Consider the following 20,051-nt stretch of genomic DNA (forward strand, 5'->3'; position numbering starts at 1 on the left):
GTCAATTCCATAATCCCTTCCTAAATATCTGAGGTTTATATAGGCGAGGGGTCTCAAACACGCGGCAAGCGAGATCATTTTGTGCAGCACGCGTCCACATTTTAGATTTTGAAGTATTCAACAATATTTAACTGCCATATCTCTTTTTTGGATTTGAATACTTACAATTCGATCTAAAACTACTCCAAAAACTTCACTAGCACAACACTTTCAAAAGTTACCATGCGGTGGAAGATCAGCTATTACGTCACAATACCAGTTTATGATGGTAAAACATGACTCGTTGATATTTGTGACTGGAAATTGTGATTTGGACTTGGGCGCTGCCTTTTATTATAGATTACTCGAGCTCGGACTGAATGAGAGATAAAATAGAAATAACTCGAGTTGAGTCGATTCAAACGTTACAATCAGAGAAGTACTTGTGACTAGGGCTGGGCAAAATCGAGTACCTGAGTGATTCGATTCTGAATCACGTAATATGCTTCGAGTCGAATCGAGTAATTGAGTCTCACTCAATATGACGCCATGACAGAATGTAATATGTCAAAGTTCAAATATGTACTTTTTTATGCCACCACAAAGAATATAATGCCTGCTATCCATCACTTTAAGATACACTTCGGTATTTTTTCGACCATACCGATTTCATTTCGCTTGGTGACAATATTGTGGGATGACCATGACTTTGGAATTGTTCTATTGACAGTAATGTTTGTAGCTCTGTACTATATGTTTCGTAGGCAACGATGGGGACAATTAAGATTTCAAGGCTTCGACAGAGGAAATTATCTATCGAAACTATAATTCTCGTTGCTAAATTAACTTTCGGTGGCGAGGAGCGTATAATTTCAATACTCGAAAATATCGCCTTTTATTACTCGACTCGAATCAGATTCGAGTTCTCGAATCATTGTGCCCAGCAGCCCTACTTGTGACTTGGAACGTCGTGACTTGGTTGTAATGGATAATAGTAATATATCAAAAGGTCGTAGCTTGAGTTTCGTAAGCAGGTCGGTGTGAAAACTATTGGCATTCTGTTTCCCCCTATTAAGGTGGTTTCATCCTACGTCATCCTGGGTCTCTTTATCCAAGTTATGATCGCCAATTAAGTAGGGGAGTAAAGTAGGGGCACGCTTTACTGCTGTAACACCAATGGATTCTTCGGCGATTGGACACTTATATTACTATGGCACATTAATCATTTTATTCAAGTTGTTATTGATCTGTTCCAATAGTTGAAGCTAAATCTAACGTTGATTTAATTTGACTTTGGTAACGACATGATCAATAGCCTAGTATGCCCGAAACCCGGATTAGGCTGCACTGCTCCAATGCTCTGATATCAGATCAATCGTTATAGAATTATAAAATATTCAAACTATAATTGTGACACACTAAATGTCCGCTATAGCTGCAAAATTATGACACGACAGCTTTTATAATGTCATGATGCATTTGTACTCTCGTCTATAACTAATTATTTTGACAAACTATGCCAACTGCAACAACGATTTTATTTATATATTTAAAAATGTGCTTTAAAAATGTGGTCGCGCCAGGCGTGAATTCACGATAGTAAATCACATTTTCACGTTGTGTGTGGAATGCAGGGTCAAATAAGGCCTATTTGGAAATACATTGAATACCCCTATTATTGATACTGCGACCCGCGACCCAGTCACGAACTAGGAAATTGGACCACGAGCCATGGCCTACTAAAACATAGTAGGCCACGCGCGAGCACATTTGAGTTTGAGACCCCTGATCTATAGGCTCGTCCTCGCCATCTGATCCGCGTGAGCGGTGTCTTGAAAAAGCCTAGAAATGGACCGTTCTACAAGTCGGCAGTCATAATAAATAATGAATATCTGCCTGGTGAAAATGACCATTGCATTTTTTTATTCACACATACACAGTGGCGCTTATCGCCTATACCAGTGGTTCCCAAACGGTTGGGAATTCCCCACTGGTGGGGAATTCAATGGTTCCTGGTGGGGAATGGACGCATTTGTTCAAAATTATATACAGGACAGTCTTCATATTCACGGAGACACATGAGCAATTACCGTTACCAGTTAACTGCTCTGGAATGTATGTATCGAAAATTATATTGCGTGTTGTTCACAGAACCTCATTTTTAACTCTGGATGGCCAATGATGGCGTCACAAACGCATCCAGCACGACTGGTTTGACGTGAAATAGCGCTTTTGCGAAATTTTTAGCGTTACTTGTATCGGTTCACACAGTGGTGGCTTTTGGGGTGGGCGAGGTGGGCGGTCGCCCAGCCCCCCCCCTGGTCGAAGGGGCCACCCCATTTGGATTATGCGCTTTTTTCAAGGATAATAACGAATAAACATGGAAATACGTGTACCAAGTAAGAATATGATTCCGTACAGATGTGTCAATCATCATCAAATATCTGCATTTGTTAGAAAAGTCCCGTATCCCTACAATCATCACGTCTCTGCATGGCATGCGGTAGAATTACTTAGTTTTGATGTAGTCTACCCTCGCACACATGCAATAATAGACATGGCCGAATCCAGCACCTGGCCCAACCTTGCCGGGGTGAAAGATAGATAATAATAACAGGTGGGAAAGGCGGTCTGTTACGGTTGGATACTTGAAGGGAGCCCCCCGGTAAGTCTCACCCAGGGCCCCCCCGTTCGTAGGGCCACCACTGGGTTCACAATACGTTTTACGTTGCAGTTATAGGCGATTGTCTTGCGTACTTTCATCATCGGTCTCGCTCGCTTCTCATGCGCCCATATCTTGCACTTTGCTGCCGACTTTTGGCTCGGCTCACCTTCACTCTGGGCTTTGGAAACACTGCTACCGCAGTGAGGTCAGCGATGAGGCGCCCAGAGAAACCTCCGACACATAGTAGTTGGTCCGAACCGGCATTCGAACCACTGCCATTGGTGCCGCGACGCTGGCGCTTAACCAACTCCGCCACTCGCTTCCCCAAATAGCTTTAGTTAATATCAACCACCTAGGGTTGCCTTTAAAACAAACGGTGTTTTAGAACACTTTGTTTAAAACTAAACAAAGGCCTTTAAAAAAATTGTGTTTTAGTAGTAAAATTATCCCATAATTGTGTGTACACTTTCCAAAAAACATGTTGTATGAGGCTACGGACGATTACCGTCAGCTTTATAGCTGACGTATACGATATGGAATGGTTGTCACCCTCAAAATAGTCGGTTCAACAGCCGTAGTACGTAGATATTTCGTCAAAGCAGCTATATTTACCCCATGTTTTCAATTGTCAATGTCAATCCACTATGACGTCACAATCGAATATTCGTAACGTCAATACTTGAAAATTAATAAATAAAAAACATGTTATAACCAAGGGCCTTGTTTTAAACATGTTTGTTTTAAAGGCAACCCTAACTACCAAGCAGAAGGATAAAACGCGTCTGTAGCAAATACATAACATTAGTCTACAAAATAATTTTTTAATTGAATTATAATAGGATTTTGTTGCTGAATCAAATTCTGAGCTCAGAATATCTCTATCACGTCAGGTATTTTCACAGTAAATTTTCCCCAATTTCATAAATTCGTCACATTTTCACCTTCGTTATTGGCGGTGCGGTGAGAAAATGTGGACAATAGATCAAACATTGCTATTTAAATCTCCTATGACGAAACCTCAAATGAAAGACTTGTATTGCAAAGCTGTAGGTAAACTTTGATCAAGTTATTCTCACGCCTTTTTTAATCACGAACCTCTCGTGGGCACTCATATTTTCTTTGGTCGCTCATTACGTCACCACTGTAGCGACCGCGCTCTATACTGCCTGTAGGACAGTAGTAAAAACAAGGGGTGAGAGTCCGCTGGTTCGACTCCGATCCGGTTTTTCAATTCTCTGGTCCGGCTCCGATCCGGCCCCGGCCGCATCAGGAAAAAGTACTCATCCGGCTCCGGCCAAAACTGCAAAAGTCCGGCCCTACACGATACGGTGGTTACGTGAATTTATAAATATGGCTCGTTTATTTTCGCACTGGCTTGGCGGTTAGTATATAGCGTGTGGTTGGTTTGTAGTTATTTAGTTACAAAAGCCGAAGTATTAGCTAGTCTCTGGATACAGTCACATCATATATACAGAGGTGATCAGTAACGAAGTACTTCTACTTTTTCGAAGTACTCAAGTAGTTTTCGTCTACTTCTGGCACTTACTCAGGTAGATCTGATTTTTGCTACTTCTACTTCTACTTCATAATATTTTGTGACCTACTTACTTACTTTTCGCTATTTCCAGTTTGTCAATTAGAAGTAGTTCAATCTTCCAATCAGGAAGATAGCCTGAGGAATTTCGGGGCTGTTTTCACGGAGTACCAACATTTAATTTCCATAAAAGTTGAGTAAAGCCCAGAATTATCGTCGCGCTTCGCGCGCAGTGGATGCGGCGTTACCAGAGTGATTTCACGAAAGTATCGATGAATATAATTTGAGTAGCGGGTTGGCGTGATTCCGTTCACACAGGGATATCTAGAACTAAATATCTAGATATCCCTGAGTTCACACCACATTGTCGCCCTTCTCCCATATGAAATAATTCATCGCAGTATATATGGCTCATCATAGCGTTTGAAACTGATGTTTCGCAATCTAGCATTTACTTGTCATATCGTAATCTAGCATGTCCATGGCGCTTCCTAACCTGGAAAAGTGGACTCTGACATCTTTTGTTACTTTTAGAGCTGTTTCAGCATACCACCTTGGAAACGTTCTGGACTAAAGGCATGAAAAACGTGTTCCACTTTTAGAACTAGTATTTATGTTTCATTTTCAATTCCCAGTATCATATACTTTTAGTTATAATTAATATCAGTTCTTTTGTATGGATAACATACATGTAGAAGTATAAAAGCAAGTGTAGTAATGGCTTTAATTTCCGGAAACAAAGCTACACAATATGGCATTTTTACGGTCCACCATATTTTTTCATTAACGTTTACTAATCGCGCAAAGTGCACCGTATCCCATACAACTTCTCCGTATTGCTCCTCGACTAAACAACGGACCTTATAATATGGGAGATGGCGCCAGCGAGATAGTGTAATGGTTGTGCGTCCGGCTTCTCGATCAGTAGTCGTGGGCTCGATACCCGGGCGGGTCAGACCAAAGACTCGAAAACTGGTATCCGCGGCTATCCTGTTAGGCGCTCAGCAATCACGGATAGCATGGAGGAGAAAAAACCGGGGGTGCAGACTAGATGACCTTACTATAAAGGCCGTATCGCATCTCTGTCATTAAAGCATCTCGATGGTGCAGGCGAAAAAGAATAGCATATATATCTCTCTCTCTCATGCTATTTTCTAAAACGTGCTGTTCGAGAGAACAGGATAAGTATCGCATTTCCATATCAATCCTATCATTTTCATCCCATGATGTGCACGAATGCTTATGCTATCGAAAATTGAATACCTGCTGGTATGCATCAATGTGAATCAAGCTTGTCACCTTTCGCATAGCTCAATTTGCACCTTTATACAATCCATGTGAACAAAGTAGGATCGTTTTCACAACTACTTAATTACTTGAGTACTTTTAAAGTCAGTCAATTCTACCTCTACTTCAAGTAGTTTTAGGTTGCTTATGGATGAAGTACTTCTACTTGTACTTGAGTAGATTTTTTCGTCGCTACTTCTACTTTTACTTGAGTAGCTTTCTTGACTACTTTGACCACCTCTGCAAAAGTCATGCTAATCCAAGAAGATTCTGGCCGTATCAAAAAAGTACTGATCCGGCTCCGATCCGGTCCGGTCAAAATTTAAAAAATCCGGCCGAATATCCGATCCGGCTCCGATCCATACTCCTCACTAGTTTCGAAGTGCAATCGCGTCGCAGAGAAACGTTGCGCTGTTGATACTTTCTATAGGCGCTTCGGTAGAGGCGGGCACACATTACCATCCTTTCTTTTACCTGTAAGGGTAGAACTGGGTCCACAGAATGCATTAGGGCACTACGAATTTTCGTGGTATACCGGTTACGTCGAAACAAATGACGTAAATTACAAGAATTTCTTACAACAAAGCTCGACTTCAAGAGTATTTAAGAATTATCCGTCGGGTGACAGCATTGAGGTAAATTCAAATCGTGCATAAGGACGAATTTCGGGTTTCTGTGTTAGACAAAGTCCAGTGTGTAATCAGTGGTGGCCCTAGGATTGGGGGGGCCCTGGGCGAAACTTCCAGGGGGGGCCCCATATATCTATAAACGTAGCTTCTGGGGGGCTCCGCCCCCCAGACCCCCCTCCCCTCTCCGTACAACTATTATATTTGCGTGTCTACAGATTCCATGATACTATGTGGAATGTTGCTGTGTCATTCAAGTTCAAGATGTGATTCTCATGCGTGAAAGCAATCAAAAATACAGTGGCAATAGAGACTAAAACAGAAAAAGTTCATACTTTTTCAAGGAAACGATGGCAGGATTCCAATGACTTGAGTCATGATTATTTGGTGACTCGACTTGGCTCAGATCAAAATATAAAAGTATAATTGATATTTGACTCGGTTACAACCCTGAATGAGGACCAAGAGCTTATCGATCACTAAGGTGACCAAACAATGAAGTTTATAGAACGCATCCATAGAATTGAAACTTCCAATGAATGAAGAAACTGCTGTGACCGGACAATTGAATTGATGCATTTAGTTCTTCAAAAAAGTAGAAATTAAAATGATGACAGCAAATATGACACCAAAAGTAAAAAAGAACAACTAAATGGAAACTATCATACGGGTACAAAATGATATTGGCTTGGTGTAAACTTACCGAAGCAGTCGAGACATTATGATTCATGAATACTCAAAACAACAACAACAACAACAATGACTTCCCTTCTTTGACAAGATAACTCAACCAAGAGGAGTTTATGGTCATCAAGAATTATTACCGGATCACTCAACAAGGATTAACTCATGGACTATATTTGTACAGTGAAAGAAAAATGATTTATTCCTAACAGCTAACACAGCAAAAGTACCTACAGAAAAGAACAAATACCGGTATATTACAAATCACCACTTGTCCCAGAAGTTACCTAACCAAGACAGCTGCATGTTTATGGTAAATTTTACAATGAATGCTTGCAATGGTACCGGTCATAAAACAGCTTAGCCAGACAACCTCGTCTAAACGCCTGAAGATAGAATAGAAAAAGCTCTTGAACCTGACAATAAAATGAGGTAAGGGGTCAGAACTAGGCTAATAATAATTTCCAAAATCAAGTCATACACAGAGTCAAATTCAAATTTTGTTGACGCAACACTGTCAACACGAAAATCTCGAACGCTAGTTTTAAGAGGAACTAAACATTCAAATCGACTACTTCTGCCTACAACATACATTGCTGTCACAACTTAAAAATTATATATTCAATAAAAACTCATTTTTCAGCATTCTTATATTAGCTTCCATACGATGACTAGGCTAGTGATGAAAATTTTCAAGTTGACAGAAATGAGATGGATACTCCAATGATTTTCATTAGCAATGACTTTAAACTTGAGTGCCGTACACAAAAAAGGTAAATTGTAACTTCAAGAATGATAGATCAACTTCTACAAGATAGCTCATGTACAGACCTACCAAAAATTCTATCAATTTTATGATTGAATGAGCCGGAAAAGCTTGTTTTTTATCATGCGCTGGCTTGAAAAGCTGGATATTGAATTTAAAAACCTGAAATTGTGATGTAGGCTACTCGGATATATTTCAAAATCACTTGATCCAAATTTCTGTCAAAAATAAAAACTGTAATCAACCATCAATTTGTTTTAGGGCAACTGACATGGAGTTAGCCTATTACTGAAAATGATTGAGATGCACCAGTCACTGAAAATATATACTTCCTGTATACACTGTAGTAGTTTCTTGTCAATGTTATTGTAATTTTAAAGTACTGAGAAAGAGGTGTTGAATATTATTCAAAAATATCATGGAAGTGATAATCATTCACGAATATTTTTTACGTTAGCTGATGCGATCGCGTCTCTCACACAAATCACCAATTTGATGATCGACAGCCGTTTACGGCACCATATTTTACATGGGTACATATATTTTCACGGTTATTCGCAAAATGATAACCAAAAATTGCGTAAATGTAGGAGGGGCATCCCGCATAAATCGAAGTAAGCTCGCATGCACAACGCGTGCAGAAATTTAATGATCGACAACTGTTTACAGTACCATATTCTATATGGGTAGGCCTGCATATATTTTCAGTCATTTCCAGAATGATAACCAAAAATCGCGTAAATGTAGGAGACCCCCTTATAAAATCGAAGTAAGCTTGCACGCAGAACGCGTGCAGAAATTTAATTATCGACAACTGTTTACAGTACCATAATCAACATGGGTTGGCCGGCATGTATTTTCAGTTATTTGCAAAATGATAACCAAAAATCGCGTAAATGTAGAAGCCCCCCCTTATAAAATCAAAGTAAGCTCTTTTACCACGCACAGAAATTTGATGATCGACAACTGTTTACGGTACGATATTCTACATGGGTAGGCCTGCATGTATTTTCACGGTTATTCGCAAAATGATAACCAAAAATCGCATAAATGTAGGAGGGCCTTCCCTCATAAAATCAAAGTAAGCTCTTTTACTGCGCGCAGAAATTTGATGATCGACAACTGTTTACGGTACCATATTTTACATGGGTACATATATTTTCACGGTTATTCGCAAAATTATAACCAAAAATTGCGTAAATGTAGGAGGGACCCCCCTCATAAATCGAAGTAAGCTCGCACGCAGAAATTTAATTATCGACAACTGTTTACAGTACCATATTCAACATGGGTTGGCCTGCATGTATTTTCAGTTATTTGCAAAATGATAACTAAAAATCGCGTAAATGTAGAAGCCCCCCTTATAAAATCAAAGTAAGCTCTTTTACCGCGCACAGAAATTTGATGATCGACAACTGTTTACGGTACGATATTCTACATGGGTAGGCCTGCATGTATTTTCACGGTTATTCGCAAAATGATAACCAAAAATCGCATAAATGTAGGAGGGCCTTCCCTCATAAAATCAAAGTAAGCTCTTTTAACGCGCGCAGAAATTTGATGATCGACAACTGTTTACGGTACCATATTTTACATGGGTACATATATTTTCACGATTATTCGCAAAATTATAACCAAAAATTGCGTAAATGTAGGAGGGGCCCCCCTCATAAATCGAAGTAAGCTCGCACGCAGAAATTTGATGATCGACAACTGTTTACGGTACGATATTCTACATGGGTAGGCCTGCATGTATTTTCATGGTTATTCGCAAAATGATAACAAAAAATCATATAAATGTAGGAGGGCCTTCCCTCATAAAATCAAAGTAAGCTCTTTTAATGCGCGCAGAAATTTGATGATCGACAACTGTTTACGGGACCATATTCTACATGGGTGCATGGATTTGCACGGTTATTCGAAAAAGGATAACTAAAAAAATCAGAATTATGATTGACCCCTTTTTACAGTACTGTACCGTATTTTTCAGGGATACAAGGATTTCCACGATTATTTAGAAAATGGTAATAGTTGAAAAAAAGCGCATAAACCGGACAAATAGTTGGTAAAAAGCGCGTAAACCGGAGAAATAGTTGGAAAAAAGCGCGTAAACCGAGGAGGGGGGGCCCCTCGAAAGCGCGTAAATCAACCAGGGGGGGCCCTGGGCGACCGCCCACCTCGCCCACCCCAAAAGCCACCACTGTGTGTAATATCAATCAAATCGCCACGGATTAGAGATGATAAGCGATACCTCGGGAGAAATTGTTGTAGCAAGATATTTGTAAATACAATCCCTTGCTCTCGTGAACCTTAGTGGCAGTGCAGTGCAAGTACAGTGTTGTTGACTTTCGTTCAAGATTTTTGTAAGACATCGTTTACGCGGATCGGATGGCGATGCCAAGGTGACGACGTACATCACTGCAGGTCCTGTCATTAGTACCTTACGAATTATTCTTGCTACAGCTTTCCACGTAAAACCTTTCTTCATAGGTAACTTTCTGGCCCGTTGGTCATTTCGTGATTTCTTTTATATTGTACTTCCCCAAGGACTATACAAGGCCTTGATGAATAATTACGTCACAATTGATGATTCATGACGTCGTTGTGGTAAGAAATGGAAGTAAACTACTTGTGTTTCGTGCGCCACATTTTCTGTGTAAAAACACATGAGATGTTATGACCCCGACACTAATCAATCCGGTCGCCCGAAATTTGAACATGCGACCCAAACGACAGATGTGCCTGCGACACCTTAGCTTGTAGCTACAGGGTCGTGAAGCAATTGCAAGGTACATATTTTTAATTGTGTTTCTGTGAGAGCCATATCACATTTTGCGAAACTTAAGGCAATTAAGATCTACATTTTTAAGCGAAGCCAATAATTAAAGACAACAGTAAAGTGGCGATATCTTGTTTATTCTTCAATAACACTCCTTACAAAGTTTCAAAAAAGGCTTTCCGAGGAATCCGTGCAACAAGCGCGAGGGTAGTCATACCTCAATTTATCCACCTGTAGTCACGTACGCTTAAAATAAGTTTTGGGGGGTTTCATGGTGAGTTGATTACTATGGTCAATGATAATCTATACATGAGGCCGATGTTTCTTTTGATTTTTGACTATCCGACTTGTATCACAGTCCACAATCTATAGGTCTACGCTTTTTCGAGACACCGCCTTCTTACGCGGATCACGTAGCGAGGAGGAGTCTAGATATACCGCCATCAACACTTGGATAGGCATTCTGGAGCCGACCTCTGTCTCGAATAGGGCTGGACAACATCGAGTAGCTGAGTGATTCGATTCTGAGTCACGGAATATGCTTCCAGTCGAGTCGAGTAATCGAGTCTCACTCAATATGACGTCATTACAGAATGCAATATGTCAAAATTCAAATATGTACCTTTTATGCGACCACAAAGAATATAATGCCTGTTATCCATCACATTAAAGATACTTCGGTGAACAATGTTCTGGGATGATCATGATCATGACTTCGGAAATGTGCTATTTCCTGTAGCGTTCGTAGCTTGTACTATATGTGCCGTATGCTAATACGATACGAACAATCAAAGTTTCAAGTCGGGTTAGTTCGGATATCAATAATTTTCACTATCCGGATAACGGATATATCCGGATATTTGGAATTTATCTAACCGGTTAACCGGATAATAACTGCTGATAAGTGAGACAATAGATTTCACGAGGTCTGCATGAAAAACTGATCGCAAAATCATTACTGTTATTGTAGAGTAGACATATACGTACAGGTACACGCGCAGTACGAGCGAATACGAGAAAATCCACGCAAATTTAGTGTTCACTGCTTCTGCAACGCCATCCTTATAAAGCACGATGCATCAATTGTGGCATCCAGTAGCCGGGACCGGAATTTTCTAACAGAGAGTCCACATGCATTGAATGCTTATTCAGCTTCCACCATCGTGAGCATCAAGCCAATTCAGATGCGATTGTGCAGGCCAGCGATGGGATAGTGTGGAGACTGTGCAGTGTGCACGCTGCACAGGGTCTATTGCAGATGCGATTCTTCAATCCAGCGGAACTATAGGGTAGTTGAAGACGCGATAAATCAGGCTAGAGACGATAGCCGAGCGCGCGGCAATCAACGACCTAGTTTAACGATCTTCTCAGCAGGAGATCGCGTCGCGTTACATCGTGCAGACGCATCTCGCTAATTGGCAGCACGCTTCTCGCTAATCGGCTGCGCGCAACACTGAATACGACTTATTGAAACTTACTAAAAAGTGTAAAACGCATTAGCAACGATACTCTTTTATCCGGTTAACCGGCAGAATTATATCCGGATATCAGATATTAAAAATACCTGCGGTTAACCGGTTAACCGTTATCCGGATAATCCAACCCTAGTTTCAAGGCTTCAGCAGTAAAAATTAGTATCGAAACTATAACTCTGGTTGATAAATTAATTTAAGTGGCGAGGGGCGTGTATAACTTCAGTACTCGAAAAAATCGTCTTTTAGTACTCGACTCGAATCAATAAAATTAATACTCGATTCAGACTCGAGTACTCGAATCATTGTGCCCAGCCCTAGTCTCGAAACTCGAATCCATTGGTGTCGCAGTTGTGGAACGTATGCCACGGCGTTATCTCGTCCGTTCGCCCACCCGTTCAATCAGTTTCTACAAATCGAGATAATAACTTCCGCGACTGAGAACATTGTTTTTTATAACCATACCGACTTTGCATTGAACTTTCCGCCATTATTCATATACAATGTTACTGGCCGTGGCGCAAAAGGCCGTCAGGCGATAAGCGCCATTATTTATGTTTAATAAACAACAACGACAACAAACGAAATAATATTTTAATAAATAAATACAAATACAACAAAAAGTAATATGATCATCACCATATTTTGAACTCTGAGCTGCGCGCAATATCTGACAACGCCTTTCGTAAAATAAGGAATTGATATTGGGGATGACGAGACACCGTATACAATAGCTGAACGACTATCACCTCGTAATTCGTGATCTTGTAGAGAAGCTGCTAACCGTTTGCAGATCGTATTGGTCTTGGAAGTGTCCGGGTCACTGCAGGTCAAGGAAATGTGCCCATTCATATCAGCTGATCATTATCGGTCAATGGATGGATGGAATACTGTAGATATCGCCAAAGCCGTGAGCTAGTGAGGAATAGTGCTGTCGGGCACACGAGAATAGGTAACTTTGAACAACATCAACAATATTTAAAACTGAGTAAATTTCAGCATTTCAAAATTATTTACTAAGCTTTCTTCCGAAATCTCAAATCAATTCACGGGCCGCATGTTGCTATATAGCATACGGAAGGTGGGGCACAATGGGTCATAAACATAAAGCATTTTAGTCGTAGTTATATTTCGAATCCACAAATACCGATGAACTTTAGCAAAACGATGTGTGAACTTGAAACACATATTTCCGAGAAAAAAAGTGATTTGAACATGCAAAGAAATAACAAAAGCAAAAACAATTGAAAAACGGGACAGCATTCAAAAATTTAACGCGGCAGCAGTTAGCAAGAAACTGAGAACTTTTGAAGAAGGTGTCAGCAGGTGTCCAAGACTTATCTGAATTTACTTCCCGAAGTTTAGAATCGTGATGAAACTTGCATGAAGTTCGCTGCCGGCTCGTCGATCCACATTGATTATAAGGGGTGGCAAAATAACATGAATGTCCTTCATTTATTGCGTGGCATTCCAAGATATATTTTCCTAAGGGAGAGTTGATCACCATCTTGCTGCTATGCACTCTTCTGTTGATTTTTATATATTTTTTAAAATATGCCTTAAGATATTAAATCATTGTGCCCCAGCCAAATTGTCCCAATGTAGCCACCCACTTCTTCAGTGCAAAACCCTCCAACAAACTTTAAAAATCGCAATTTTGTGCCCAAATTACCACATGGACCAACTAACAATGGCTCTGACTAAGCTGTGTACTAATTTCAAGCATAATAAACGAGATATGTACCCACCGAAAACACGATCGAAAGGTAGCGGTGTAAATATATACGCAGGTTAGCAAAATTGAGCAACTCGTCATTTTCTTACAAAGGCAGCGACAGCGACCCAGGCACAATCAAACCACATCAGCATTACGGGAGATATGACAATACTAAATCATCGAAGCGATGTATATTCGTCCTGTCGGGTTTTAAAATATTCACAATGTACCATTGGGCTTCTGTATCTATTGTGCCGCACCTTCCCTACCTTAATTTGAATAATCATGAGTTTCCTGATCCTGATTTGTTTTGCAATACCACAGCGCCGCTGCCCAAAAACAGCAGCACCTGGCTGACAATTTCAAGTATGGTATAATAGAGATAAAATGTGTTTATTACATGCATTTTCAAAAGAACAATTCAACAAGCTTTCAACTATAAAACGGATTGCGGAGGAGGTCTTTGAACTTCAAATTCGGTCAAGAGTCCCGTTTTCTCCGACATCTGAAAGTGGTTGTCATGTTAACACCTTATTTTGGCAAAACTGCTCTGTTGTATTATCTACGAGAAGTTGATTGCGAACTATTATCCAATATAATCGTACTCACTCGCATCCTTTTATTAGTCTTATGGGCTCTTCCATGCCCCCTATCTGAGTCGATGTGATATGCTGATATACTGCCATTTCCTCCACTTCGTACAGGCTCTCGTCGAGGTACCTGCGACTTTCTGGGTGACGACATTTTGTAGGACAGTTTTCCACATATTCGATATTGGTCCTGTCAATGTTGCAATTTTTCCCACTGTAATTGATAATGAACTGTTAAAAACACGACGCCTGGTATTCCGTAATTAATACGATTTTTGTAATCGGTATCTCGGCAAACAGTATCTCATACACTGATACGTCCAGCTGTAAAATAGTATGCAACAGAGTAGCTCACCTGATTATAGTGTATTCAACGAAGCCATTCGTTATGATCTTCTGATTGGAAACTTTACACTTTATACTGAAAAGCAGACAGAGTAAAACATACTAAAATATAGATCGCGTAAACATTAGCGATGAGCAAAGTAGCACTTGAGAATACCAGATTGGAAGATTTTGAACGAATTGTAAAATTGGATTTAGATATGGTTTTATAAATAATATTCAACATTATTGGGTTTTCGAGTGAAGTCGTGTCATTGCATTATTTATACTAGAACTTTTGCATGATGAGGAATTAATTACGGATTAGAACTTGGATTCAATCCAGGATTTGGGTATGAAACTAATCTGTCTGCTTATCTCAGTTATAGGTTTGTATACAGGCCTGTCACATCGTTGAATAGAGAAATATGTGGCAGTTCTATAAAACTCAGCAGGCTGTCATTTGACAAAATGGACAGGCTGAAAAATGGTTTTGTGGCATTAGGGATATGCATAGCGAATACCAAGCATGCAGTTTTTCCGCTAGAAGATTGCGACCCGTAGCCGAGATTGTCACGTGTATTCCATCATTTATAGATGCAAAACATGTTTTGGTAGCCTACTAGCTGCAAGCGATCGCTTGTCATTGTCAAAAGGCATAACCGACATATTAGAATCCGTTTACAGTCTCGAACAATAGGCCTATACATCATAGTCTATTGACTTTGCTGGTGTGACTCATCGGGTTCCTCTTCTAATTCGATTGATACGCAGTGATTCCTATCAGCAGTTAAGCATATACAGATTCTTAAAACTGTATCATAATTATGCCAGCCTCGCATTTTCGGAAAAGGTTTTGTCAGCAACGGGACATAGGCCTAATACTATCGATATAGACCAGAGATGGTCTACGGAGATTTTCTGTTTTTTAACAGTGGTTGTCAGCCTTGGAGCCGCGAAGATATCGACTTTTTTAGTAATCAGCTTCCCAAATCGGCACGTGAGCAGGACTGGACGGCGGTGCTGACCTTTTCGTTTTTGATAATCAGTAGGCCTAGGTTAAAGTGCTGACTCTTTGTATTAACGTTGAGGTTGTCAAATATAGAGGTGGGCCACAGAACATTTTCAAATCGTAAATTGGGCAGCATATACAGATTCTTAAAACTGTATCATAATTATGCCAGCCTCGCATTTTCGGAAAAGGTTTTGTCAGCAACGGGACATAGGCCTAATACTATCGATATAGACCAAAGATGGTCTACGGAGATTTTCTGTTTTTAACAGTGGTTGTCAGCCTTGGAGCCGCGAAGATGTCGACTTTTTCTAGTAATCAGCTTCCCAAATGGGCACGTGAGCAGGACTGGACGGCGGTGCTGACCTTTTCTTTTTTGATAATCAGTAGGCCTAGGTTAAAGTGCTGACTCTTTGTATTAACGTTGAGGTTGTCAAATGTAGAGGTGGGCCACAGAACATTTTCAAATCGTAAATTGGGCAGCATATACAGATTCTTAAAACTGTATCATAATTATGCCAGCCTCGCATTTTCGGAAAAGGTTTTGTCAGCAACGGGACATAGGCCTAATACTATCGATATAGACCAAAGATGGTCTACGGAGATTTTCTGTTTTTAACAGTGGTTGTCAGCCTTGGAGCCGCGAAGATGTCGACTTTTTCTAGTAATCAGCTTCCCAAATGGGCACGTGAGCAGGACTGGACGGCGGTGCTGACCTTTTCTTTTTTGATAATCAGTAGGCCTAGGTTAAAGTGCTGACTCTTTGTATTAACGTTGAGGTTGTCAAATGTAGAGGTGGGCCACAGAACATTTTCAAATCGTAAATTGGGCCGCGGTCATAACAAGGCTGGGAACCCCTAATGTTGTATACACAATACGCTCTTATCATCGATTAAAAATGACGACTCCTGCCACGTCGAGTCAAACTGCCTAGAGCGCGTAACTTAAGCCTTTGTAGACACGAGTTACTTCGGCAAAAACTATGCCAAACCGAAGTGTATGTTGCAGAAATACTTACTTCGTATCTAGTACATATATTGGATGACTGAAGGTAACGGAGATCGCAGAAATGAGCAATAATATCTGTAAAGAGACATGATGTAGTTTATGGAAAGTGAACAGCCTTATAGCAGAGCCGGGGGTATCTCACCTTGATACATGCGCATTGATTTTCCATGGTTTTGACTTCTGTTGAAGATGTTCGATTTTTTCCAACAGTCAAGAAGGAGGATATGTCCAGCTACGAATGTTTCTTCCCTTTATATAGGCTACTTTCCGCAGAGTGGTGCTATTGGACGCAACTCCGCGGGGAATCCCAGTGACTTGAAGGAATTCCTGCAATCGCAATTCATTGTTGAAGTTATTTTGAACGGCTTGACGGCCTGATGGATAGTGTCCTAAACAATATACTGGCTCAGGGGTTGGCAAACTGCGGTCCGAAACACCGTTTTGTGTGACCCGCGAAAGTACCACGAAAATATAATACGTGCTAAAAATACAATTTTTGCAGCGACTTGACAATACTTTTTCTTAATATATTTCCCCGTGACAACGATAACACAGGTCAATACATATTTTTAGGCAGACAAAGTAAGAGTGGTTTTGGGGGTTCTGAAGGGCACTGATTCCGAATATGACCTTAGCTTTATCAAGTTGGCTCTATTTCTGAAGATAATCCGTGGGGCTATTTTGACTAAAATCTCATATTTTCGCTGTATGGGCTTGATAAAAAATCGGCTCAGTCGTACTATAAAGTTCAGAAATTCAATCTACTTGTTATTTTGACACGCTGAAGACTGTTTTAAATGAAAATTTATCAACAAAATTATATTTGTCATAATTAGAGACTTTCACGGATATCATGTACATAAATAAACTTCAATCATGTAAGTATGTATTTACCTAAATACTTGAATAACGTTGCATTAATTGAATCAGTTTTATGTCAACCACCTATTTTAAATTCAAAATAGTCACTGGGAATATAATATTAATAAAAAGCAAAATTGGTTCTTGTACTATAGTTTCGGTTGTAAGCAATTTAGTGCGGTTTTTCGAAAGGTTCCAGCCAGACTTGGACAACTAGATAATTCTAGTTGTCTAATTTCACTAAATTAGAGCGAAATGCCAGTAATCTAATTCTAATCTAGTTTGTGAAATGTTCTTATACTCTAATTCTAATTCTAATCTAATTTGTGAAATGTTTCGATGCTCTAATTCTAATTCTAATCTAATTTGTGAAATGTCCGTATTCTCTAATTCTAGTTCTAATCTAATTATTGTTTTCCTGAAAATGCCTCGTTGTCCGAGGCATATTGCACTATTGCAGTGAGTTACAAAGAATATCCCTCTTGCGCAGGTGAATCCAGTGCCAAGCCGCCATCTCCTTACTTACACCGTGCAGTCATAGTAGATATAATGATTAATGACGAACAACAGCGTGCTAGAGTAGCTTGTAGTCTGCGAACAACATTCTAGTTTCTTAAACCTCACGTTAGTACATCGCCATTCTGACTAACTTGAGCTATGCCCACGGATACCATAAAAGAAGTAGTATTTCATTAAAGTATAGTAAAAATCCAGCCAAGATTGGTGTACAGAAGTTAACCATTCTCATGGTTATGGGAATGCACTGTTGTTGTTGTTGTTTATTAAACAAAAATATGTGGCGCTTATCGCCTAGCGGCCTTTTGCACCACGCACTGTGATTTGTTTGCACCACGCACTGTGATTTGATGTGAACTGCATTTTGCTGTATTCATTTCCCATATACAATTTCATTCAATTTCCAAGTTTCTGCGAACTAAGTAGCTCTAATTCTAATTCTAATCTAATCTGGAAAAAGCTTAGTAGCTCTAATTCTAATTCTAATCTAATTTGAGAAAAGCTGTGTAGCTCTAATTCTAATTCTACTCTAATTTGGAAAAACTGTGTAGCTCAAATTCTAATTCTAATCTAGTTTGAAAAAAACTGTGGAGCTCTAATTCTAATTCTAATCTAATTCAGAAAAGCTGAAAACTTTCTACTTGTCCAAGTCTGGTTCCAGCAATAGTCTGTCATAATATGTTAGTCGCATCTGCGCTTATATCTTTCTTTTGTTGTTTTGATGTATTGGTGGAACCTCTCCCCATTCTATTCCCCCTAATCAACAATATTATCAGAAAATATATCAAGATGACTGAACAGGAAGGGAGATTTAATGCTCATGTTTTCTCCAACGTTTCCATATGCAGATGCAAATTCTCGGACCAACTGTTGGTAGTTGGGTGCTATGTGTTCTTCCAAAAAGTTTTCTTTACTACATCCCAGAAGCGATTTCATGCAGTGAGCACCTTCCTCAATATGATATTGTTATCCTTAGTCCGTATTCGAATCAGAGATCCATCAAAGACTCCTGATTTAAGCGTCTTGTTTGACATGCATACTAGATATACCCACTTTGTCAGCTTTATGGAAAATTATCTATTTACAGGTGACAAGAGAAGAGACGCATATGAGTATTTTAGTTAAGCTCTCCAGGGACAAACGTGATAGCTTTATACTCCTCTTTCATCTTGGTAGAATGATCAATTGGACAGGAGAAAATATATTTCCTCTGTGCAAAAGTACAATTTTTAGCCTTGACAAACTGCTTTTTTAACAAACAAAGTTCTCGCATCAGGTCATGTTAATATTGATGGAATAACTGAGAACGACATGAGTGTTCATCACTCAGGGCCCACGCATTTTCAAAGGTATCAGTTAGTAGACATCACAGAAATTCAATACGGAAATACCATAATTCGGATCATGAGGGCGATTTAAAACTAGCAACTCCAGCAATTTTACTACTTTTGTTATCGTATTTGGTACACCGATTCGCGCGCATGTTTGGTACAGATTTGTTCTCGATATGTGTAGAAGTATGCTATATTTATAATAACTATGTATTGTAGAAGCGTATATTTAAGGTAGCATGGTTTTGATACTGTCAGCATTATCTTTCCTGGAGGTAAACCAAAAGTAGAATCAGCAAATCTATATGAACAGTTAGCGTCGGCATCATTTACGCAAGCGGCCCGGGTTCGAATCCCCCCGTCGTAGCTTATTCTGAGCTCCTCGTCCTCCCTGTCGCTGTTCCTATACGGCGACAAAAAAGACCAGAGAAAAAAGACCCGATAAAGAAAGAAAAAGAACAAGAAATAGCTTCTAAAAAGGACGGACGAAGAAAGATTAACATCGAAGAAGACTGTGACATCGGGCAATCGTTCCTCACAGATTCGAATTTACATCCGCTTCTTAGAATCGGCATAACCACCTTTCATCACAAATTTTACTAAATTGGTTATTGAGGATAACCTGCTTAAAAAATCTTGTCAACGTTTCTGACGCTTGCGCTTTGGCTAATAATCTCAATTTATTATGTTCCGGACCGCCAATGGATTCAGATGTTGTATGCGGCCCGCGAGCTGAAAAGTATGCCCACCTCTGTGCTGGCTAGTTGCAGGACTTTTGCCACGTGATCCGCATTTTTATACAAACCATGATATTTAGTAGGCTTATAGAATAATCTTGGAGACTGCTTTTCTCCGAATCGTGATATTATAGTGATCATGGTTATACTCTACTAGTTATCG

General features: G+C 39.8%; 2 protein-coding genes across 2 annotated transcripts in view; one reads left to right on the forward strand and one right to left on the reverse strand.

Annotated features, from left to right (window-relative positions):
* Positions 1 to 13,618: 13,618 nt before the first annotated feature.
* Positions 13,619 to 17,263, reverse strand: LOC145451918 (uncharacterized). The gene is made up of 5 exons (XM_080330139.1): positions 16,586 to 17,263; positions 16,454 to 16,518; positions 14,455 to 14,520; positions 14,119 to 14,313; positions 13,619 to 14,014 (listed from the first exon to the last, which is right to left on the reverse strand). Exons 1-5 carry the CDS (start codon positions 16,610 to 16,612, stop codon positions 13,990 to 13,992), a joined length of 378 nt encoding a protein of 125 aa, XP_080186265.1. The 5' UTR covers positions 16,613 to 17,263; the 3' UTR covers positions 13,619 to 13,989.
* Positions 14,062 to 20,051, forward strand: part of LOC145451896 (uncharacterized) — a 102,201-nt gene continuing 96,211 nt past the window's right edge. Inside the window, exon 1 of the mRNA XM_080330117.1 lies at positions 14,062 to 14,071. The gene's annotated coding sequence lies outside the window, so the exon portion shown is untranslated. The remainder of the gene's footprint in view (positions 14,072 to 20,051) is intronic.

The sequence above is a fragment of the Botryllus schlosseri genome, chromosome 12 (assembly GCF_051294905.1).
Source record: "Botryllus schlosseri isolate E-star chromosome 12, Bs_hap1, whole genome shotgun sequence".
Taxonomy (NCBI): Eukaryota; Metazoa; Chordata; class Ascidiacea; order Stolidobranchia; family Styelidae; genus Botryllus; species Botryllus schlosseri.